This window comes from Giraffa tippelskirchi, chromosome X (assembly GCF_054371585.1).
Source record: "Giraffa tippelskirchi isolate mGirTip1 chromosome X, T2T-mGirTip1v1.2.pri, whole genome shotgun sequence".
NCBI lineage: Eukaryota > Metazoa > Chordata > Mammalia > Artiodactyla > Giraffidae > Giraffa > Giraffa tippelskirchi.
In genome coordinates, this window is record NC_137289.1 from 133,449,702 (window position 1) to 133,474,651 (window position 24,950).

Genomic DNA, 24,950 nt, shown 5'->3' on the forward strand with positions numbered 1-24,950 from the left:
GCCGCCTCTCTCTGTAGTGGGCGGGGCCAAGGCTGGGGCGACCCCGCCGGAGCCGCCGTTGCCAGCAACATGTTCAAGGTGAGAGAGTGGAGCCGGGTCACAGTTGTCACCGCCCCCTCCCGGGCGCCCGGAGCCCTCCCCGCGCTCTCATGGGCCTCTCCGGGGACCAGGCCCGGCTCGTCCCGAGGTTTTTCCCGCCTCCGGGCCGGCTGCGTCCCGGCCCCGCTGTTCGTTTAGAGGTCCGCGTGGAGCGAGCGGCTGCCGGGCGGAGGCGTGAGCCCCGGGGTGGCTGGGTGGGGCCTTTGGGGTTGTGCTCTAGTGAATAAAACACTTAAAAATTTAAAGTACCCCTCAGGGTATCCACCCTCCGGCTGGTCCCCTCTTGGGTTCGTGAGGAACGTTAGGCCACATCAGGGCACTGCGGAGTTCGGCTTTGGTTGCCTGGCAAGGTCAGGTTTCAGAACCTGCTGTATGAATGGGGGAAGGTCACCTTTGGATAAGCTGCTGCAGGAAGTCGGGGAGGCTGGCCTGGGAAGGGCTGGGTGAGAAGGAGCAACTGGAACTTCTCTCCCCCTCCCAGCAAACGTTATATAGTATCAACAGATTGACCTCCTTTCCATTTTATGAACTCGTGTCTTTTGAGAGAAGTTGACTTTTACAGTGAAGACTGTCTCGAAAATCTGCATTTTAATATGAAGGCATTGTTCTCCTTTAAAAAGAGTAAATGGTATTTGTATATCACGAAAAACAAATCACAGGCTATTAGAAAGGAGTCTACAAAATCGAGTCTTGAAGCAGTGCACCCATAAAATAGTGCTAATGAAATGTCAGAATTGTACTACTTATTTCAATGTTTTATTCAGCTGCAGTGTGCTTTGGGAGCATTAGGACAATATAAAATCAGACCATGGATTTGGCCTTCCACTTGTGGCGTTGCCACTTTCCAGCTGTGTGACCTTGGGCAAGTCACTTGGCCTTTCTGTGCCGGATTTCCTATTGGTGAAATTGGGGAACTAGCTTCTATCTCGTAGGGTTGTTATAAGGAATAAATACATTAGGTGTGAAGCACTTGGAAGAGTCCCTGGCACATAGGAGTGACGTCTAAGTATTTGCTTTTATTTTGTTTTCAGGCAGCTCACAGTTTAGTTAGGGTTAAAAGCATCTTGCATTCATTTCATAAATTTGTGTTGAAACACTTAAGTGCTAGGAGTTTGGCCCAGTTTTAGGGTTGCAACAACTAAGGATATGCTATGATCAGTTTATATTGTTATTAATGTACTGTGGTAGTAAAAAGGAGAGTAGCAGCTGTCTTACTAGGGGTTCTCAACCTGTGGATCTCATTCCTTCAGAGGGTCTGTGGGTAGAATTCAAGGGTCCCTGAACTTTGATGGGAAAATATAGTCTTTTTCACTAATCTTCTGGTGAAGTTTAGCTTTTCCTTCAGTTATGAATGTAGGTAACTGTTTCAGTTATCCATTTTTGGATAATGACCTTAAACAACAATGATTTTTTATTTCTCACCACCTATAGGTTGGCTGGGCAGTTCTAAATTCAGCTGGTGGCTAGACTACAAGGTGGCCTTTCTCCCATATCTGTGGGCCTGGGGCCCCTCAGTATGGCTATCTTGGGCTTCCTCACATGGTCACTGGGTTCCAAGAAGGCTTATCCTGAGGCATGAACACCTGCTTGCATCACATTTGCTGATGTCAAGACAAGTTACATGGCCAAGCCCAGAGTCAGTATGGTGGGGGACTACACAGAGCATGAATGTGAGGACATATGGTTCATTGGAAGCAATTCATTTAATAAGCTACTACAGCAACAAGCTACAGTAGTATTAGCAGTACCTGTCACCAGTCGAAGTCAGTAGGACCAGTGCATGTCACAGACATTGTCCTCTTACATTATAGTTGTTGCAGATCTCTAAATATCATTTATGTTCATCATTACATCAAAATTATAGTAATAAGACTCACTATTATATCTTATTTACGGAGCTAATAAACACATTACTGTATCAGATTTTTGGTCTTAAAAACAATTATACTGAACTGTAATTGGCATTTTACACAATTAGAAGCATTTTTTGGAGAAGGGGTCCAAAGGGCTCACCAGACTGCCGAAGAGGTCTATGGCACAAAAGAGCAAGGAAGCCCTGGGGACTTCAGATGAGGCAAGTTTTGAGAGACAGGAGTTCCCCAACTGATTGAGCTGGGGAACAGCAGCAGTGGTACTCCATTGGGAAAGTGCCACTAACTTAGTTCTGCTGTATCAAGAGAAAGATAAAGGGGGCGGAAATTGTTGAAACTTTTTTTTTTTGAGTAGAAAAGCTCACAACAAACCTTGGTGGATACCAAAATATAAGGAGGAGGAAGAGGGGAGGCCAGAGATTTTTGAAAAGCAACTTTTGATAAATAGAAGTAGGGGCATAAGAGTGATGTTTGGAAAATGAAGAGAGGGAAGTTCAGGGATGTTAGGATGCTTTCAATTTGGGAAAACCCAACGGCATAAACAGTAAGGAAAATTATCTCAAAATCCAGAGGAAGGGTGGATTCCAGTGAGTCAACAATGTCTTCAAGGTCCCCATCTCTTTTCTTGGCTTTCCGCAGTAAGATTGGTTCCCCTTAAGTTTGCAAGATGACTACTAGTAACACACTTTCTCATCTACTAGAGCAAGAGAGGACAAACTTCAGGCTTGGATTACACTCTTCCTTCAATCTGAGTGGATCAGCTTATGTCAGGTGTCTGCACATTACCCAATAGCCAGTGCCAGGGGAATGGCATGACCTGATGGGTTTAGACAAAACAGAATCAGCTCAGGATGGGGTCACTCTACCTTAATCACCTGGGAGAGAAATGAATCCATGAACACAATGGAACACTGGAAACTGGATGTGCAACAGCAATGTCTGTTACAGAAAGATGAATTAGATGGGTTTGGAGAAGTGTTCACTGATTTGGGCAGTTTGGTTGGAAGACTTTCATGATCTTTATACATGTAGGTTTACTGGTGGAAGTGAAAACTAGATTAATATGGGTTGGTGACTGAAAGATGAGTTAATGCGATTTAGATTGACTGTCAAGGGAAGTAGGGAGAATATAGTAATTAGAGGGATGTGTTTGGTCAAGATTTTAGAGTTATTTTGTGGTTGTTGCAGTATTCCAGATTTGGCAGTGTTTATGGCCTCAGGAAAATTCCATAGACAAGAGAAACCTGGCGGGCTACAGTCTATGATGTCACAGAGAGTTGGACACGGCTGAGTGTGCATGCACGCAAACACACACACCCCATGGCCTTGGGAAGAATGTAGGGAAGAAACTTTTACAAAAGAGAATCCCCCAGCTTTGAAAAGGAGGAGAGATAATCCCTTCCACTTGTGAGATGGAAGGGAAAGAAGGATGGCAGTGATGATAGACCACTGCTTCTCAACTAGATGGTATCATCTGCCTTGGGTATGTTTTAGAAACTTGGTTGGTTCTTCACATCTTTTTTATTAAAAAACTTTTTGAGGGCACGCCATGTGACATGTGGGATCTTAGTTCCCCAAACAAGGATTGAACCTGTGCCCCCTGCAGTGGAAGCATGGAGTCCTAACCACTGGACTGCCAGGGAAGTCCCTGTTCTTCACATCTTTTAGTTATGTTGAACATTCATATGCTGAAATATAATGCTTATAAATCTTTCCTTTTCGTTCTCCATTGTGTTACCATCAAATCAATATATTGGTCTCTTGTTTTGGACTTATATGTGTAGGGCTTCCCAGGTGGCACTAGTGGTAAAGAACTCGCCTGTCAGTGCAGGAGCCATAAGAGATGTGGGTTCGATCCTTGGGTTGGGAAGATTCTCTGAAGGAGGAAATGGCAACCCACTCCAGTATTCTTGCCTGGAGAATCCCATGGACAGAGGAGCCTGTTGGGCTACAGTCCATAGGGTTGCAAAGAGTTGGACATACTGAAGCGACTTTAATACGCAAAACACATATGTGTAGCTGGGTGATGAATTTTACTTCAAGACACTAGGTTGGCCAACAAGTTTGAGTTTTTCTGCAAGCTGGTATGGAAAAACCCTGAATGGGCTTTTTGGCCAACCCAATAGCAGGAGTTACTTAGAAAATTATTTGTCATAAATGTCAGTGTTGGGACTTCTCTGGTGGTCCAGTGGTTAAGAATCTGCCTTGCAATGCAGAGGACGTGGGTTCAATCCTTGGTTGGAGAACTAAGATCCCACATGCCTCAGAGGAATTAAGCCCGCACACTGCAACTGGAGAGTCTGTGGGCCAAAACGAAGATCCTGAGTGCTGCAACTAAGACCTCATGCAGATGAATAAATATATAAATAAACAAATATTTTTAAAAATGGAGGTGGCAAATCTAGTAGGTGAGGACCAGTGCTTCTCAAACTTTAATGTGCATGCGACTCTTGTTAAAATGAAGATTCTGATCCAGGAGGTCTGGGTGGGGGCCTCAGAGTCTCCATTTTTTTTTGACAGGCTCCTGGGTGATTTAGATGCTGCATGTCTCCTTTCATAATTTGAATAGCAAGAACTGAGGCAAATTGGGAAGTGAATGGTGTTTTTGTGTGTGTTTTCCAGGTGAGTGATTTTATGAGCATGGTGAGATTTGAAAGAGGCATTGACCAAAGAGCAAAAAAGATAAGTGAGAGGCTTTGAGGGCTCTGCTGGGAACTGTTACTAGCCCTCTCTCATGATTGCAGCCTGGGAGTGGGGATGAGCAAATGGTAGGGACTGATCAGGTTTATCAGCTTGTGTCAGCTAGGACTGGAGGACAGAAGAGTTGATGATATAGGTGTTGATGGAAAAAGTAAAGTTTGTGTGGCTGGTTATGTGTCAGTTCAGTTCAGTCGCTCAGTCGTGTCTGACTCTTTGCGACCCCATGGACTGCAGCCCGCCAGGCTTCCCTGTCCACCAACTCCTGGAGCTTGCTCAAACTCACGTCCTTCAAGTCGATGATGCCATATGTTATTTGCATATACAATTAAAATATTGAAACTCTCAACCACTATTTTGGTTTAGCTATCCATCTTCAAGTCAGTAGGGGGCACTGGTGGATTACAAAACATGTTTGAAAAGCTGCCCAGTGTTTAGTACTTTGGCTTCCCTGGTAGCTCAGATGGTAAAGAATCTGCCTGCAATGCCGGCGACGCAGGTTGGATCCCTGGGTCAGGAAGATCCCCTAGAGAAGAAAATGGCAACCCACTCCAGTATTTTTGCCTGAGAAATCCCATGGACAGAGTGGCCTGGCAGGCTACAGTCCATGGGGTTGCAAAGAATCAGACACGGCTTAAGTGACTAACACTTTCACTTTGTCCCAGTATTTACATTCTGTTGCAGGAAGCAGATTTTCCAGGTGCTGCTGCCAGAAGCTTGAATATTGACTTCATACACCCAGTCTACAGATTCATGTTACTAGATTTCATTCATTGCACATATGTCTGTCACAGTTCATCTATGAGTTGGGCACTCTACTGTACCTTGCCAGGTGTAAATGAAACGACCCATTTTTTTTTTAAACCTGGGGGAGAATCCCCAAATTTGGCCACATAGCAGAATTATTTGTGAGACAGTTTCTAAGGTGCTGCTCATGGATCTGATTGAGTTTTTAAGTGAGGTCTAGGAACCTCTAGTTTTGAAAAAGACCCTCAGGTGACTGTGAAACCTAGGTTTTAGGAGCTCGCGATGCAATCAGCGGCACAGATAAGGATAGTTCATTTGGATGCACTGGAACAAGTGCTCTGATATAAGAGTCAGGGAAATGTAGAGCAGTAGTTCTCAACCTTGACTGCATGTTAGACTCACCTGGATAGTTTTATAAAAATTTTGTCTATTTTTATTTTTGGCTGCCTTGGGTCTTTGTTGCTGTGCAAGGGCTTTCTCCAGTTGTGGAAATCCGAGGCTCCTTGTGGAGCACAGGCTTCGGTAGTGCAGGCTTCGTTATTTGTGGCTCACGGGGTTAGTTGCCCCTAGCATGTGGGATCTTCCCAGAACAGGGATTGGATCTGTGTCCCCTGCATTGGCAGGTGGGTTCTTAACCACTGGACAACCAGGGAAGCCCTCACTGGGTAGTTTTTTATAAGTCCCTGTGCCCAGACTGCACCGGACAAATGCCATCAGAATCTCTGGGGTTGAGCTCTAGGCGTCTAGTTTGTAGGGCATGTAGCCAAACTTGAGAGGTACTGACTTAGAGGACCAAGCACCAGCAGGGGGCATCAGGAGACTTGGTAAAGGAGAACATGCTTTGGCTCTGGTCTTTGCAACAGGGCAGACAAGGTTGAAAGAGCCTTCTAAGCAGAGAGAAAAAGCTCATGCAAGGACACAAGTGAGAGTTCAGTGCCAGGATAAAACCTTGGGCTTCACCGTGTTACCTGGGGTGAGATACTAAAGTTTTCTGTAGCTTTGTTCTCATCTGTAAAAGAAGGATAGTACTAGTTGCAACCTGGGACTTCCCTGGTAGTCCAGTGGTTAAGACTCCATGCTTCCAATGCAAGGGGCTAAAGTTCAATCCCTGGTCAGGGAACTAAGATTCCACATGCCACTTGGTGCAGCACCCTCGCCCCCCCCCCCACAAAAGACTAGTACCGACCTTAAATTGTTGTGTGGATTTAAATTAACTCAGACCCAGAGTTTAGCACAGCATTTGGTACAAAGTAAGTGCTCTGTAGACGTGAGCTGTTAATATCTTTTAGTTGCTGTCTTGTATAGGAGGCTGCTGTTGTAGTGTTATGGTTGTGCACAGTCTTGGGACTTTCCAAAATTATTTTTTAATGTCAAAACTTGATATTTGATTGGATGTGGCAGAGTTGGGAAAAGGAGAATTTCAGGATACTGCCAGGCTTTTGGCTTGGAAAATTGAGTGCTGTTAGAACTGTTGAGTGAGATGGGAAAGTGGAAGAAGGCTGAGTTTGGCTTGAAAGAGATGATAACTTGCTTTTGAACAGGTTGGACTTGTAGAAGTTTCTGTGGACATTAGAGGTGGTAATCAGTTAACATGGAAGTAACCAGTTAACATGGAACCCAGGAGGGTGGAGTTTTCCTGAGAGGAGATGTGGGCTGAAGGTAAAGGAATCATCAGATGCCTCAAGGGCCAAAAGATAGCCTAGTGAGAGCTGGTCTATGTCACTTCCTTCCTGTGACCTGTACTCAGAGCTCACTGCTCAGAGGGGCCTGAGGTGACCGTATCCTTGGCTATAAGGTGTTATTACCTCGCATATGCTTTTTGACTGTTTGGTCTTGATGTAATGTCTTTATTGCCTGTCTTTCTAAAATAAATGTTCTTATCATGAATAGTATGTTACTAGCATAAACTGAGGGGAGAATTACACTGATAAATGGAAAAGGAAAATCATCTGTAAATTGAAAAAGAAGTACTGTAACTTTATTTTACTTGAATATTATTTTAAATGTCACATATTTTGAAATAAAGATTTTTTTTTCCCTTACAGTTTAAGTATCTCTGAGGGAATTTTCCTTGAGGAATTATAGTGAATACATTTTGCTCACATAAAAACATATTTACATGCAGAACTAACTGAATATTCTTCCTTTCTTACCCTTCAAAGATGTTGGGTGGTAGATCACAAAGGAGAAGGAAAAACTGCTCTGTAGTGCAGGCTGCAGTCAGAAAGCACAGGCTCAGGTTCTAGTTGTGTTTCTGGTTTCTGGCTGAGCAACTTTAATGAGGTTTCTTTATCTCCCCAAGTCCCCTTATCAAGGTGCTGTGGGGACAGTAACAGCCCCCCCCCCATATGGCACAGGGTTGTTGGAAGGTTTAGATGCAATAACATATGTAGGAAGAACGGTAAACTGCCAAGCACTAAACGAATGAAAGGTACTTTTGACCCCTTTTGCATCATACCTGTCCACCAAAATGATCTAGAGTTTCAGGTTAGCACTATCGACCTAGGACTATAAAAAGTAGCTCAAACTTGAGTAAATTCACTTCTCATTTGGAACTGAATTCTGCCCAGGACACTGTACCACTCTTCCCAACGACGTTGAAAATGCAAATAGCTTCTCATGTGCAGCTAACACTGGAAGAAGAGAAGGAGGAAGTAGATGAATTATACCCTTAAAAGAACAAGGAGCAGAGACAAAATGGGGAACAGTAGATAATGCACTTGACATTTATGATAAATTTATTGCCCCGTGAGACCTATGCATATTTACTGACTTTTTATGATTTAAAGGTTTAATGTTTTAATTACATGTATATGTATTCCACACCCATGTCCTTTCTAGGCTAGCTGGGACTTCTTAGAGCCTGAGAAATGAACTTTGATACTTGCTTGTATAGTACATTTAAAATTACTGCAAGTAGTTAGATGCATTAAGAAATCTCTGTAGCAATGATACATACCTATTTCAAAAACTTGAGAATTGACTTATAATATGACAGGAAAGTGCCAAAAGATTTTTTAAATGAAGGAATTAGAAGAGTTTGTATCAGTTGATTTTCCTCAGTAATGCTAAAGTGGAAATTTATGGTTAGTGCACACAACATGAAACTTCATATGGATATTTTCAGGGAGGAAAAAGACTCAGTCTCAAGATATATTTTAGAATTTGGAAACTACTTGTTTTTCACTTTTGCTGCATGGCCTCATGCCAGTTTTATTAGAAACCTTGAACTGCCAATTTCTTAATGTGGTGGATTTCAAAACTTGGTTCATTGTACACTAAAACTTGTAGAAGGAGGAATTTAGAGCAAGGGTTGTCTAGTTTTCATTATGCTGACAGCCTATAACTTTGAATATTAAGCTGTGTTTTCATGAGAATAGCACTATAGACAGTAAGTTGTATTTTGAATGAATATTGTTTTAAAGGCACTTTAAATACAGCCACCCTTTGTCTTCCTACTTCTTTCTCACTCTTTGAAGCAAGCAGTTTGTTTTGTTCCAAGCCCTCACTGGCTCCAAGTTAAGGACGTCTTTGTTTGGTTGGGTGAGGATGAGGAACCCTCTGTGGGAGCTAGAGACAGGTTTACAAGTACATGTTCACTGCTTTAGTTGGGACACATACACAGTGGTTTCTTTTTTTCAGATGTTCCTCTTCATTCCTTGGAACAGTCTTTTAAAATAGGATATATGAAAACAATAAAGGTTCATTTTTCTTTTTCCCCCCACTCTGTAGATGTCAGTCTTGTGAAATAACAGCTTGCTTTTCTTGTGCTTGCTGAAATGAATCTCCTTTCCCATTAAATGTGCTGCTTCATGTGTAATTTGATGACATGGGTTAAACTGGTGAGTGAGTAGGTGAACACCAAGTGATAGGAGGACTCCAACAAGTTTCCTAAATCGTCTGCTAATGGCTTACCTCACTTGGCAAATATTGACACTGAGCCTGTTGGTAGAGTCACATGGTTCGGGAGCACTGTTAAAAGTTGCTGTGTTGAGTCCAAATATTGACTTTTCTTATTTTTGTTCCTTATTTTCGCAGAGATTTTCATTATGAATCTAGACTGTCATCAGCTGATTTGAGCCTTGCACATGCTTTTTTTTTTTACAAAAGAATTTTGCAGTTTCCTTTCCTTTGAAGAATAAAAAGCCTGTGAATAACTGAGATGAGGTTGAGGGCAGTTGTCAGTGAGTGCAGCGTTCTCTGTGCACACAGCGGTCTGTTAGGAAACAAAACCTGCGTCTAGATAGACTTGACTTTGACAGAATACCTCTTCCTCTTAGAAGATGGAAATTCTTTTAGTTGTTAGAAAATGTAGAAGCATTTGAAAGGCAAGTCTTGAAGTAAATATTCCCTTGTGTATGTGTTTTTTTTTGCTGCCTATATTTCCTTAACTTAGAAAAGATTGAATGGATCTTGGGATGCCATTCGGGTTTAGGTAAGCACTGTTAAACTTCTGTCTGAATGAGGAAGTTCAGAATAAATTTGCTACATGGTAAATTATGTGTCATCTGTGTTCCAAGTCTGTGAAACCAGTACAGCCCAACCAGATGACTCAAAACCTGCCCGAATGAACAATTATCTCACTCTTTGGCTCTGAGGTTTCCTTCCTGTTTATCAGACAAGTTTATTTATTTATTTTTTTGCATGAATTGAACAAAATTCTATAACTATTTTAAAAGATGAAACAATTGCAGATGAAACATATTTGCTTTGCTTTGCTGACCTAATTTTGTGGTGAATTCTGCCCTCCAATGATAAAATAGAAGGTGGTTTTCTAAAAAAAAAAGAAAGAAAGATGTTAATCTTGAAAACAGCCTTGTTTTTTTTCTTCCCTTATCTCTTTAGATCACAGTGTGTTTATAGTGGATGAGGAGGAACTAGGAAATATCAGTTACCCCAGCACAGAATTAACAGAATTCAGAGTTTCTCATAAGATAGTTCTATGTTTGTCATAGTTGGAAGACAAGATTTTCTTTTCGTTGGTTAAAGTCTGAACTCTTAAAATACCAACTTTGTAATCCCTTCACTATGAAACAGATCGAAATGATTGTGGTTTGTCTTGTTGAAGTGTAAGGGCTCCCAGATTTCTACATGCAAATGAGGGCCTATCAAAATAGTCATTATTAAGAGGACAGATTTAATTACCTTGTCAATACATTTCTTCCAAACATGCCATCACTGATCAGTATATTTATTCCAGAAATGTCATCTGATTAAAACATTTTATCCTTTTTCATTTGGAGTTACCATCTCATTCTCTGGCAGATTGTTTAGAATATCCTCAGGAGCCAGCCATTTTTGTTTCTTGCATGTTATAAAATTAATAATCATTGCAAAAACTTCAGGATATTCAATTAATTCTAAAGAATCATCCTTAATCCCACCACCTGTATATAACCACTGTCCTATTTTTTTCAGACTCATTACTGGGCATACTTATATAGACATCCTTAGTTTGATATTTTCAGAAACCTTACAAATCCCCCATCCCTTTTAAAAACAGTCTAATTTATTTCTTTTTCTAATCTGCTTTTATTTCAGATATATTGAGACATTTCTTACAGTCTTCAAATTTTATGTGAAGGCATTTAGAAATGAAAGCTGTATGATCATATATCGAAAGTAAATTTCCTTTATTAATTTGTTATATAAATAGTTACAGTAAGTTCTGATATGATCTATCAAGGTTACTACTTTGGAGAGAAAAAAACTTATTTTTGAGGAGGAAAAGGTATACTGTATTTTTTTTTCTGGTTGCTTTTTTTGGTGTTTACCACCTTAATAATTTTTCTTAAGTTCCATACTTTTTAATTATGGTGATAAAACTCGTATAACATAAAATTTACCATCTTAACCATTTTTAAGTGTATTGTTCAAGTGTGCTACATATATTCACATTGTTGTGGAAAAGATTTTCATGTTACCAAACCAAAGCTCTGTACCCATTCAACAACAACTCCACATTTTCTCCTTCCCTACAGCCCCTGGTAACCACCATTTTGCTTTCTGTTTCTATGAATTTGACTACTTTAGATGCTTCATGTAGATGAAATCATACAGTATTTGTCTTTGTGACTGATTTATTTCACTTAAGGTTCTAATATTCCATTGTGTGTCTATATGGCATTTGCTTAGCCATTTATCTGTCCATGGACTGTTGGGTGACTTTTCACCTTTTATTTGTTGTAAATAATGCTGCTATGAACGTGGGTGTGCAAATACATCCTTGAGGCCCTGCTTTCAATTCTTTTGCACTTATATCCAGAAGGGGAATTGATGGATCATACAATAATTCTATTTTTAATTTTTTGAAGAGTTTCCATGTTGTTTTCCTAAGTGATTGTACCATTTTATAATCCCACCAATAATTAATGCACAGGGGCTCCATTTTCTCTCTTATCTTCTCCAGCACTTTTATTTTCTGTTTTTTTTCCATAGTAGCCACCCTGAGGGGTATGAGGTGAGAAAATACCTATTTGAAAAATTGTGTAAGTCATGCTAAAATAACTTTTCCGTGTAAAAAGTCAAACAGTACAGTTATGATAATTATCTGGTTTCCATCATCTGCGTCCCTCTAATCCTCTTCTAAGAGAAAGCCTCTGTTACCGGTTTGGTGTGTGACCCTCCAGATTAGAAAGGATTGCTGTATCAAATGTAGGTACTGTACTGAATGTTTATTATGGGAGGAGGCATATTCTTTTGATGTTTGGAGAATGCAGACTCATTTAGTTTCTCTTTATTTTTTATTCAGTTTATGGCACATTACTAAGGACAGCAATGCAGCCTGATTTGGGCAAAATTGTTTATTGTTTTCATCATTTTGTTTTACCCTAAATTCTTTTACATAATCTATTTTTTTGTTTTATGTTCTTTTTTTAGAACATGAATAACCTCAAAAGTATTGTCAGTTTTCATAGATGTAAAAAAAAAAATCCCTATCAGATTTTTCCCTCTTAAACAACTGGAAAGAATCAGATTAAAAGCATTTTGTTTTTAAGGGAAAAATGCTTTCAGATGGAAATTTTTGCAGAAAAGGTTGATTGAAGATCAAAGAAGCAGTGTAACATTTAGGGAGAAAATGCATAATTGTGCCTCATTTCCTGTAAATAGAGGAATATCTAATTTTAAATGGCATTTACTTTTAAAATGTTCCCAAATGCCATTTATTTTCCACTCACAGTGATAGATACAAAAATGATGTTATCCAATAACTTTGGAAATAGCTGCACATTTTAGTGTACAGGTTATGTGACAGCTAGTTATATAATAGCTAAAATGGGCAGTAATTAAAGCACTAGATTTATTTATACAGTTTTGATACCAGGTTATTTATTTTGAGTAGATTATCATTGAAACCACATCTGATCTTGAGATTAAAAGAGAGCTTCTGGATTGAGAATATTGATATGTGAAAGTCATGGTTTATGGTTGGCTGCTTGTATTTGTTCCATCTAGAGATTGTAGCTGTTGTTTAGACACTCAGTTGTGTCTGACTCTTTGTGACCCCATGGATTGTAGCCCACCAGATTCCTCTGTCTATGGGATTTCCCAGGCAAGAATACTGGACTGGGTGGCCATTTCCTTCTCCAAGGATCTTCCCGACCCAGGGATCCAACCCAGGTCTCCTGCTTGGCAGGCCGATTCTTTACCACTGAGCCACCTGGGAAGCCCATATAGATTGTAGCTAATTATGAGTATGACTGAAAAGATTGTAGTGTGGTGGGAGAAATCATCCTTATGATCCAAACCTTTGTTTCTTTTGTTACTCTTTACAGAGACTGTTCCTAGTGACACTGAGTCTTAACATCAATTGGTTGGGTGACTTTGCTTTAAAAAAAAGAAAGGAAGACAGGAAGGCAGGCAGAAACTTTCTGACTGTTGATTCTGCTTTCTCTCTACAGTTGTTCCCCAGAATTTCCAGTTGTGGTACATTATTCCTTTTTTTTTAAATTTTTTAAAAAAATAAATTTATTTATTTTAGTTGGGGGCTAATTACTTTACAATATTGTAGTAGTTTTTGCCATACATTGACATGAATCAGCCATGGGTTTACATGTGTTCCCCCTCTTGGACCCCACTCCCACCTGCCTCCCCATCCCATCCCTCTGGGCCATCCCATTGCCCCAGCCCTGAGCATTTGTCTCATGCATCGAACATGGAATGGTGTTCTGTTTCACATATGATAATATACATGTTCCAATGCTATTCTCCCAGAACGTCCCACCCTCACCTTCTCCCTCAGAGTCCATAAGACTGTTCTATGCATCTGTGTCTCTCATTCTGTCTCGCATATAGGGTTATCATTGCCATTTTTCAAATTCCATATATATGCATTAGTATACTGTATTGGTGTTTTTCTTTCTGGCTTACTTCACTCTGTATAACTGGCTCCAGTTTCATCCATCTCAATAGAACCGATTCAAATGTATTTTTTTAATGGCTGAGTAATATTCCATTGTGTATATGTACCACTGCTTCCTTATCCATTCGTCTGCTGATGGACATCTAGGTTGCTTCCATGTCCTGGCTATTGTAAACAGTGCTGCGATGAACACTGGGGTACATGCGTCTCTTTCAATTCTGGTTTCCTCAGTGTGTATGCCCAGCAGTGGGATTGCTGGGTCATATGGCAGTTCTATTCCCAGTTTTTTAAGGAATCTCCACACTGTTCTCCATAGTGGCTGTACTAGTTTGCATTCCCACTAGCAGTGTAAGAGGGTTCCCTTTTCTCCACACCCTCTCCAGCATTTATTGCTTGTAGACTTTTGGATAGCAGCTGTCCTGACGGGTGTGAAATGGTACCTCATTGTGGTTTTGATTTGCATTTCTCTAATAATGAGTGATGTTGAGCATCTTTTCATGTGTTTGTTAGTCATGTGTATGTCTTCTTTGGAGAAATGTCTGTTTAGTTCTTTGGCCCATTTTTTGATTGGTCGTTTATTTTTCTGGAATTGAGCTGCAGGAGTTGCTTGTATATTTTTGAGATTAATTGTTTGTCTGTTGCTTCGTTTGCTATTATTTTCTCCCATTCTGAAGGCTGTCTTTTCACCTTGCTTATAGTTTCCTTTGTTATGCAAAAGCTTTTAATTTTAATTAGGTCCCTACATTATTCCTTTTTCTGTGTTACTCCTGTCCTTTGTCTGGTAATGCACTTATCACAAGTGGTGTAATTATTTGTTTATCCAAACTTTATTAGATTGTGGGAGCAGTGACCACATCTTATTGTCTTTGAAGTCTATTTTCACTGTTTTATTAAAGAATTGCTTTGATGTTGTCTTGTGTGTGGCTTGGTAAGGCTGTTAAAGGAGGTAGGGAAACTCAGAGAAAAAGAGCTTTTTGGAAAAAGAGAACTCATTATGAGGTAGCAATTGAAAAACCTGATGGGGATGTCCATGGGGAGTTAGACAACCAAGCTGAGGCTTAGGGAGTGACCAGGCCTCGGAATTGGCCTGCTGATTTGGGTATCAGTAGCATAGAATGGGAGTTAAAGACTTAGATTTAATGAAGTTGTGCTGGAATGAGAAGAAGAGAGGATTAACTACTACTCTGACTCATCAACCTTGAAGAGATGGGCAGACAGAGAAAGAGAAGGCACATATAGAGATCAGCGGAGTGCCCTACAAAGCTTAGAGAATGGAGCTAGAGCAGAATCTTAGAAACTAAAGGAAGAGAGAGTTTGGTGGAGGGGTCACCAGTTTCAGGGCACAACTGAGATGCCAGGTGTCCTTTGCAGTGTAGTTACTGGGAGGTCATCGGTGGCCTGGGAAAGGCCAGTTTTAGATATTTTGAGTAGTGAGGGGAGGAGGGAATAAAATAGAGAAAGGAGGCAGAATCTGTTTTTCTAACTTTGTGTTGACATATACATACAGGAAAGTGCACAGATCACAAGAAATTTTTGCAAACAGACTGTACTGGTATATCTTGTACTCGAGAAACCTTCAGGGCCGTTCTAAGTTACTCCTCAGCTCACTAAGGATATCCACTGTTCTGTCTTCTAACCAGTCTTTTTTGTTTTTAATGTCAATGGAGGGAGACAGAAGGATAGGACAGTAGTTGGGGGACTAGAGGTGGAGGGTATTGTGTTGTGTTTAAGATGGGAAAGATTTTCTTGAATGCAAATAAATCCCATAACTTCTCTAGTGGTTGGCCAGTCATTGTTTCTTTTTATGTTTAGGACAATTTTCATTTCATCCTTTCAAGTGTTTTTTTTTTTTTTAATAAATTTATTTATTTTAGTTGGGGGCTAATTACTTTACAATATTGTAGTAGTTTTTGCCATACAAAAATATGGAACGCTTCACGAATTTGCGTGTCATCCTTGCGCAGGGGCCATGCTAATCTTCTCTGTATCGTTCCAATTTTAGTATATGTGCTGCCGAAGCAAGCACTCAAGTGTTTTTAAAAGTACGTACGATTCATTGTTTTTACAAACTTAAGTTGAATAATTGTTCCTCAAGCATCTGCTTTTGGAATAGTGGTTTTCTAAAATTGGCTGATCGTGGGAATAGATTCTTGGGACTGTCTTAGGTTTACTGAATCAGACACTCTGGGGGAGGGCATTGGAATCTGTGAGTCTAAAAAAAATTCCCAGGTGATTCTGAAACCGTTTATGTTACACAGTCCTGGTACTGAGTACATTTTATTGAAAAGGAAACTGGTGTGTGTATGTATACATACAGAAATACACACTCATGTATATGTGTATATATATCTAGAGATCTCTTCAAGAAAATTCGAGATATCAAGGGAACATTTTATGCAAAAATGGGCTCAATAAAGGACAGAAATGGTAGGGACCTAACAGAAGCAGAAGATATTAAGAAGAGGTGGCAAGAATACACAGAAGAACTGTACAAAAAAGATCTTCACGACCCAGATAATCACGATGGTGTGATCACTCACCTAGAGCCAGACATCCTGGACTGTGAAGTTAAGTGGGCCTTAGGAAGCATCACTACAAACAAAGCTAGTGGAGGTGATGGGATTCCAGTTGAGCTATTTCAAATCCTAGAAGATGATGCTGTGAAAGTGCTGCACTCAATGTGCCAGCAAATTTGGAAAACTCAGCAGTGGCCACAGGACTGGAAAAAGTCAGTTTTCATTCCAATCCCAAAGAAAGGCAATGCCAAAGAATGCTCAAACTACTGCACAATTGCACTCATCTCACACGCTAGTAAAGTAATGCTTAAAATTCTCCAAGCCAGGCTTTAGCAATACATGAACTGTGAACTTCCAGATGTTCAAGCTGGTTTTAGAAAAGGCAGAAGAACCAGAGATCAAGTTGCCAACATCTGCTGGATCATTGAAAAAGCAAGAGAGTTCCAGAAAAACATCTGTTTCTGCTTTATTGACTATGCCAAAGCCTTTGACTGTGTGGATCACAAGAAACTGTGGAAAATTCTGAAAGAAATGGGAATACCAGACCATCTGACCTGCCTCTTGAGAAATCTGTATGCAGATCAAGAAGCAACAGTTAGAACTGGACATGGAACAACAGACTGGTTCCAAATAGGAAAAGGAGTACATCAAGGCTGTACATTGTCACCCTGCTTATTTAACTTATATGCAGAGTACATCATGAGAAATGCTGGGCTGGAGGAAGCACAAGCTGGAATCAAGATTGCTGGGAGAAATATCAATAACCTCAGATAGGCAGATGACACCACCCTTATGGCAGAAAGTGAAAAAGAACTAAAGAGCCTCTTGATGAAAGTGAAAGAGGAGAGTGAAAAAGTTGGCTTAAAGCTCAACATTCAGAAAACTAAGATCATGGCATCTGGTCCCATCACTTCATGGCGACTAGATGGAGAAACAATGGAAACAGTGGCTGACTTTACTTTTGTGGGCTCCAAAATCACTGCAGATGGTGATTGCAGCCATGAAATTAAAAGACACTTACTCCTTGGAAGGAAAATTATGACCAACCTAGACTGCATATTAAAAAGCAGAGACATTACTTTGCCAACAAAGGTCCGTCTAGTCAAAGCTATGGTTTTTCCAGTAGTTATGTATGGATGTGAGAGTTGGAGTATAAAGAAAGCTGAGTGCCAAAGAATTGATGCTTTTGAACTGTGGTGTTGGAGAAGACTCTTGAGAGTCCGTTGGACTGCAAGGAGATCCAACCAGTCCATCCTAAAGGAGATCAGTCCTGGGTGTTCATTGGAAGGACTGATGTTGAAGCTGAAACTCCAATACTTTGGCCACCTGGCCACCTGATGCGAAGAGCTGACTCACTGGAAAAGACCCTGATGCTAGGAAAGATTGAGGGCAGGAGAAGAAGGGGATGACAGAGGGTGAGATGGTTGGATGGCATCACTGACTCAATGGACATGGGTTTGGTGGACTCTGGGAGTTGGTGATGGACAGAGAGACCTGGCGTGCTGTGATTCATGGCGTCGCAAAGAGTCGGACATGACTGAGCGACTGAACTAAACTGAACTGATAGATATTTAAATTTATTTTATTGACCTATAGTTGATTTACAGTGTTGTGTTAGGAAATTGGCATATATTTTTAGTGGAAATTCTAGTAAAAGATCTGTAATGGTGGGAGAATAAAAGTATGCTCTTCTTAATAATGAGAGAGACTATATGCTATGTTTTCCATAAAATTGATAAAGCAAATTGTCAGGGTTTTGAGCCCCACCATTCCTCAGCATCCTTGAATAATTCTGAGGATGACTTATTCAGCTTGAGATTTTTGTGTGTCCCTAAAGCAGTCTGTTTAGTCAAAGCTATGGTTTTTCCAATAGTCATGTACAGATGTGAGAGTTGGATCATAAAGAAGGCTGAGCACCAAAGAATTGATGCTTTCGAACTGTGGTGCTGGAGAAGACTCTTGAGAGTCCTTTGGACTGCAAGGAGATGAAACCAGTCAATACTAAAGAAAATCAACCCTGAATATTCATTGGAAGGACTGTTGCTGAACCTGAAGCTCCAGTACTTTGGCCACCTGATGCGAAGAGCCGACTCATTAGAAAAGACCCCAATGCTGGGAAAAATTGATGGCAAAAGGAGAAGGGGGCGACAGAGGATGAGATGGTTAGATAGCATCACCCACTCAATGGACATGAATCTGAGCAAATTCTGGGAGATAGTGAAGGACAGGGAAGCCTGGGGTGCTGCAGTCCATGGGGTCACAAGGAGCTGGACACAACTTAGCGACTGAACAACAACAACATAGCAGTTTTCCTGGGACAGAATCAGAAAGTTGTCCTGGAGCTAGAGTTCTGTACAGTACGCTTTTATTTGCAAAACAGGGACAGTTTAGCCTCTGGGTGCCCATTGTGATCTGAGTGTGAACTCACCTGATTAATATATTAGTTAACTGTGTACAGGAATCTGCCCTTGCTGCTAGTGCTGAAGGCTAAACTCAGTCTTATGCCTGAGTCTTAAAAAAATTTTTTTAAGTTATACCCTGAGTTTTTTTGAGTTAACTCATAAGCTTCCTGTAAACTCTCAGGGACCATGTCTGCTTAAATGTCGTATCATGGTGTGCATGCGTGTGTTCGCTTCAGTTGTCCGACTCTTTGCGACTCTTTGGACCATAGCCTGCCAGGCTCTTCTGTCCATGCGATTCTACAAGCAAGAATACTGGAGTAGGTTGCTGTGCCCTCCCCCAGGAGATCTTATTGACCCAGGGATACAACCTGTGTCTCTTATGTCTCCTGCACTAGCAGGCGTTTTCCTTACCGCTAGTGCTATGTGGGAAACCCATGGTACCTGATGTGGAATATATATGTAAAAAATATTTGTTTTACAATGAAATCCTAGTTGACCTCTTCCAATTGTTATATCTTATATAACACTACTTCCCTAGCCAGATTTGTTTTTGTTCTCGTCAGTGCTTGATGAGCTCCAGTGGAGAGAGTAAGAAGTGGAAGCCTTTTAAATAGTGGTGGCCTGCTCTTTTACAATATTTCCTGTTAGGGCTCCATCCAACCAACTGCCAATCCTGGTGCTCAGTTTGTATTGACAATCAAGTGCTCTGTGGACTATGTAAAACAAAAGTTGAGAGACAAAGAGAGTCCACAGGTCTAAGATGGAGAATATACCTTGATAAGCACAGCAGATAAGATGTATTCTTAGGGAATATAGTCAGACAGAAAGAAAGAGGGTTTAACCACATGAGCCGGAGAACTCCATGACACTCCCTCTGAAGTTTGCAAATTCAGGGTCACCAGCTGACCTGTTTCCCCTATGACTATGGGTCTCTTACAGCTACCTTTAAAATCTCAAAGAAGCCAATACATTGGACTCCTTAATTTGAGACCTTCAGCTGGCTGAGTTTGAGGAGGGGCATCTAGTGACTGAAGGGCACACTACAGAGGATAGGCTGGACCTAAAGCAGTGCAGCCTTTGGATCTAGTTAGTCCCTTGGCTGTAGCTTAGCACTCATTGAAGATATAGAGTGGACTTGACTTTGATCTAGCAAACCAGACTCTTCTAATTCAAGGTAGAGAATGTGTAATTGGCTCTTAGAAGGTGTATATGTACCCAGTTTCTGAGCCAAGCCATCTACCCTGGGTGGAGAGTGAGCCTGGCAAACAAGGAAAGATTCTCAAAGACTGTCACTTGGGACAGTGAGTGCTCAGGCCATGGGTACACATAGTCTAAAGATCCTACCCCTCACCAGAAGAGGTCCAGGGGTGATCTCACTTCCCAGGAGGTATTTTCAGTCTGGTTGTACCATGATGGGTCAGGATCCCTCATGGAGAGAGAACACCTTTGTGTTCATGTCTCACAGGGCAGCATAACAGGAGTGCCCATGAAGAAAAGGTCACAAAGCCAGTGCTTTAGTGATTATGACCCAGTTGGTTAAATCTTTCTTGAGGACATCAAGCTTCCAGATTCATATTCTTTTTTTTCATTGGGGAGATAAAAGATTAAAGAAGATTCTTCTTTGCTCCTTTTATTGCCCTCACTCTTTCCTGGGGTGATCTCTGCCCATTTTAACAGACTTTGCTTCTTAAATTCTGGTATTGAGTGGCTTAACCCAAACAATCAATATGAACTCTGGCAAATTATGATAGCCACCCGGTAGGGGCCCACCATTGAGAATCTTCATTTTGATAACATCTGGTCAATTGGATGGAGTAGTCTCTCACAAAGAGGAGCCCTCTTTGATACCAAAAAAGAAAATAAACCACCCAAGGTGCTGGGTAGTGAATCAGCATCAGACTTCTCTGCCTGTGGATCCTTTATCCAGGCTCTTCCTGTGAGTTTCCACTGCACAGGTCAATACCACCAGATCCTTACCATGGTCAGGTGTGTGGCTGACTCATTGCTGAGAATGACCCTTGACCTGCAGTTTCCATCCATATTTTGGCATAAACTTGACATGATTTAGGTGTATATGAATTTTTTTTGACATACAATTTATACACACTGAGATGCACAGATTGTAAGTTGTACGGATTGTAATGTGAGCTTTGACAAATGTATACACTTTCTGTAACTCACCCAATCAAGATATTGATCATTTCTGTCACTGCAGAAAGTCCTGTTGTGCCCCTTCTCCACAAGTCTACCCCCCACACACTTCACCTCCCAAGCATTGTTGTTGTTGTTCAATTCCCAAGTCGTGTCTGACTCTTTGTGACTCCATGAACTGTGGGATGCCAAGCTCCTCTGTCCTCCACTATCTGCCGGAGTTTGCTCAAACTCATTTCATTGAATTGATGATGCCATCCAACCATCTCATCCACTGTCTCCTCCTTCTACTGCCTCAGTCTTTCCCAGCATCAGGATCTTTTCCAAAGAGTCAGCTCTTTACATCACGTGGCCAAAGTATTGGAACTTCAGCTTCAGCATCAGTCCTTCCAGTGAATATTCAGGGTTGATTTTCTTTAGGATTGAGTGGTTTCATTTCCTTGCAGTCCAAGGGACTCTCAAGAGTCCTCTCCAGCAGCACAGTTCAAAAGCATCAATTCTTTGGTGCTCAGCCTTCTTTATGGTCCAACTTCTCACATCTGTACATGACCACTGGAAAAACCATAGCTTTGACTATAGGGACCTTTGTCAGCAAAGTGATGTCTCTATATTTTAATATGCTGTCTAGGTTTGTCACAGCTTTTCTTCCAAGGAGCAAGTGTCTTTTAATTTTGTGGCTGCAGTCACCGTCCACAGTGAATTTGGAGCCCAGGAAAATAAAATCTGTCATTGTTTCTACTTATTCCCTTCTATTTGCCATGAAGTGATGGGACCGGATGCCATGATCTTAGTTTTTTGAATGTTGAGTTTTAAGCCAGCTCTTTCACTCTCTTCTTTCACCCTCATCAAGAGGTGCTTTAGTTCCTCTTCACTTTCTGCCATTAGAGTGTTATCATCTACATATCTGAGGTTGTTGATATTTCTTCCAGCAATCTTGAATCTAGCCTGAAATTTCACATGATATACTCTGCATAGAAGTTAAATAAACAGGGTGACAGTGTAAAGCCTTGTCGTCCTCTTTTGTCAAGTTTGAGTCAGTCTGTTGTTCCATGTCTGGTTCTAACTTGCTTCTTGACCTGCATACAGGTTTCTCAGGAGACAATTATTGACTGTGCTAATTTCTATCACTGCGTATTAGGACTAAGGCCACAGATTTTAAAGCATAAAGATTTCCTTAAAATCTAAATGGTGAGAGATATCAGGAAATAATATTTAATCAAGTAAATTGGCACTTCTCAAGGTGGGAGGAGGCCTCCAAGGAGACTTTTGTGAGTGTCTGGGCACATTTTTGACTTATGGCTGGGAGAGGTTGCACTGGTATCTAGTGGGTACAGGCCAGGATGCTGCTGTGCCCCCTACAGTGCACAGGACAGCCTCCCAACAGAGAATGATCCAACTCAAAATCTCAACATTGCTGAGACTGAGAAACCCCGAAGTAAACGTCTGCAGAGAGAATTGTGGCCCTGGGGAGTGTTAATTTCTGGATGGCCCAGGTCTCTGGGGATGTTTTTTTGTTGTTGTTTCATTTGCTGAGAGCCTGCAGTAAACTGAAAGGGCAACTGCAGGAGAGAGCTTTCTTAAGTGCTACCACCCTTGGGGCCACAGTTCCTGCTGTGGAATGGGAAGGAATGTAGGCTTGGGTCAGGAGAGGGTGATAGGAGAAGAGGGAGATGAAGAAAACAACTTGGATAATAAAAGGGCAGGCTTAGCATAATATTTAAACTAGAAAAATGGGCAAGAGTGGGGAAAAGTAGAGATTAATGACTCCTAGGCACAGCAGACAAGAATCTGCCTGCCAATGCAGGAGACTCGGGTTCAATCCCTCGTCTGGGAAAATCCCACATACTGTGGAGCAGCTAAGCCTGTGTGCCACAACGACTGAGCCTATGCTCTAGAGCCCTGGAACTGCAACTTCTGAAGCCTGCTCGTTTAGTGCCTGTGCTCTACAACAGGAGAAGCCACTGCAATGAGAAGCTCCTGCTTTGCTGCAGCTAGAGAAACCCCACACAAAGCAATGAAGACCCAGCACAGCCAAAATAAATAAGTAAATTAAAAAAAAAGTTAATGAAACCTAAAGTACAAGCAGCAGAATAAAAAATAAACAAGTGAAACTACATCAAACTGAAAAACCTCTGCACAGCAAAAAAACCATCAACAAAGTGAAAAGACAACCTATGGAATGGAAAAAAATGTTTGCATACCATGTATCTGATAAAGGGTTGATATCTAATATATAGAAAGAACACATACAACTCAGTAGCAAAAAACCAAATAACACAGTTAAAAAATGGGCAAAGGACCTGAATAGACATTTCTCCAAATATGATATGCAAAAGGCCAGAAGATACATAAAAGGATGTTCAACATCACAAGTCATTAGGAAAATGCAAATTAAAACCACAATGAGATATCACCTCACTCCTGTTATAATAGCCATCATGAAAAAGACAAGAGATGAATGCTGGCATAGATGTGGAGAAAAGGGAACCCTTGTGCACTGTTGGTGGGACTGTAAATTGATACGGCTACTATGGAAAACAGTGTAGAGATTCTTCAAAAAAGACTAGCAACAGAACTATCATATGCTCCAGCAATTTCACTTCTAGGACTATATCCAAGGGACACAAAAACACAAACTCAAAATGGTATCTGCACCCCCATGTTCATACCGTTATTTATAATAGCCAAGACAAAGAAACAATCTAAGTGTCTATTGATAGATGAGTAAATAAATAAATGTATATTGTGCACACACACACATACATATATATAATGGAATGTTGTTCAGCCATAAAAATGAAATCCTACCATTTGTGACAACACGGATGGACCTTAAAGGCATTATCCTAAGTAAAATAAGACAGAAAGACAAATATTATGTGATCTCACTTATAAATGGAATCTAAAAACAAAAAACCCTAACTCATAGAAGAGATCAGAATTCTGGTTATGATAGGTGGAGGATGGGAGGAGGGGGAATCCAAGGAAGGTGGTCAAAAGGTACAAACCTTTGGTTATAAGATAAATAAGTACTAGGCATGTAAGGTGCAACATAGTGACTATAGATTACAGTGGTGTAAATATATAGGAGAGCTGTTAAGAGTGCTAATCCTAAAGAATTCTCACCACAAGGAGAAAATTTTTTTCTTTTTCTTTTTGTCATTTATGAGAAGATGGACATTAGCTGAACTTGTAATTGTTTCACAATATATGCAAATTAACCATGCTGTACACAAACTTAGGCAGTGACGTGTGCCAGTTACTTCTCAGTAGAACTGGAAAAATGCATATAAATTCCAGCAAAATGTTAAATTTAAAAAGTAAATGAGTTAAGATTGAAAATAAAAGATGAAAGTGAGTGAGATTAATCATTAAGAACATAAAAGTAGAAATCTGAATTAAAACAGTAGAAGGCCATGAGATGAAATATGTGAAAAGTAGGGAGGATTAAAGATTGAAAGCAGGAATCAAGAATTTAAAAGGTCAACACAAGGCATTGTATCAAATGAAGAGGAAATAGGGGTCAGCATGAACCCAGAATGCTTGGATGGGGAAGTGGGAAAGGGATGAGGCACCAACTGTTGCTGGTAAGAAGGGGAATTGAACAAAGTCGGGGTGGGGCCAGCCAGCTGGCTCAGTGGAAAGTCCCCAGTATCAGCAGTGTTGTCAGTAGTCTGAACAGACCCAGAGGGCAGAGAGTGCTGAGTTGGCACCTCCAGATACCAGCAGCCTGATAGGCCATCTCCTGGGGAGTGGGGAGGGGCACACTGTCAGCAGTGGCTCACTAACCTTTATCCTGAAAGCAGAAGAAATTAGTGGCAGTATTGCCTGGAAATTAATACCTTTCAAGTATTGCACTTAATGCTTCAGGGTGTAGTCATTCTTTTTAAACCAGTTTAAGTAATAACCATTTCTTTTTTTAAAAAATAGCTTCCAGCTCTTCGTTTGCTTCTGAAATATGGGAATTTCCTTTTGTGTGTGTATGTGTGACTCCAGGCATAAATTTCAACAGACCTTTTGAGGTTTTAACTAGCACTATATGCTTTGTGAGTATTTCTGAGTAGCCAAGTCTTTCACATTACAGGCATTGCAAATCTCAGAGTAA

The 24,950-nt window shown here is 40.8% G+C and overlaps 1 protein-coding gene and 1 non-coding gene across 2 annotated transcripts in view; one reads left to right on the forward strand and one right to left on the reverse strand.

Moving 5' to 3' along the window:
* Positions 1-13: 13 nt before the first annotated feature.
* APOO (apolipoprotein O) overlaps positions 14-24,950 on the forward strand; it is a 58,073-nt gene continuing 33,136 nt past the window's right edge. Inside the window, exon 1 of the mRNA XM_081567947.1 lies at positions 14-78. Within this exon, the coding sequence (XP_081424073.1) occupies positions 70-78 (9 nt within the window). The 5' untranslated portion in view covers positions 14-69. The remainder of the gene's footprint in view (positions 79-24,950) is intronic.
* On the reverse strand, positions 15,696-15,802 carry LOC145537325 (U6 spliceosomal RNA). Its single transcript, XR_014076345.1, has one exon. It is a non-coding gene; the product is annotated as a U6 spliceosomal RNA (small nuclear RNA).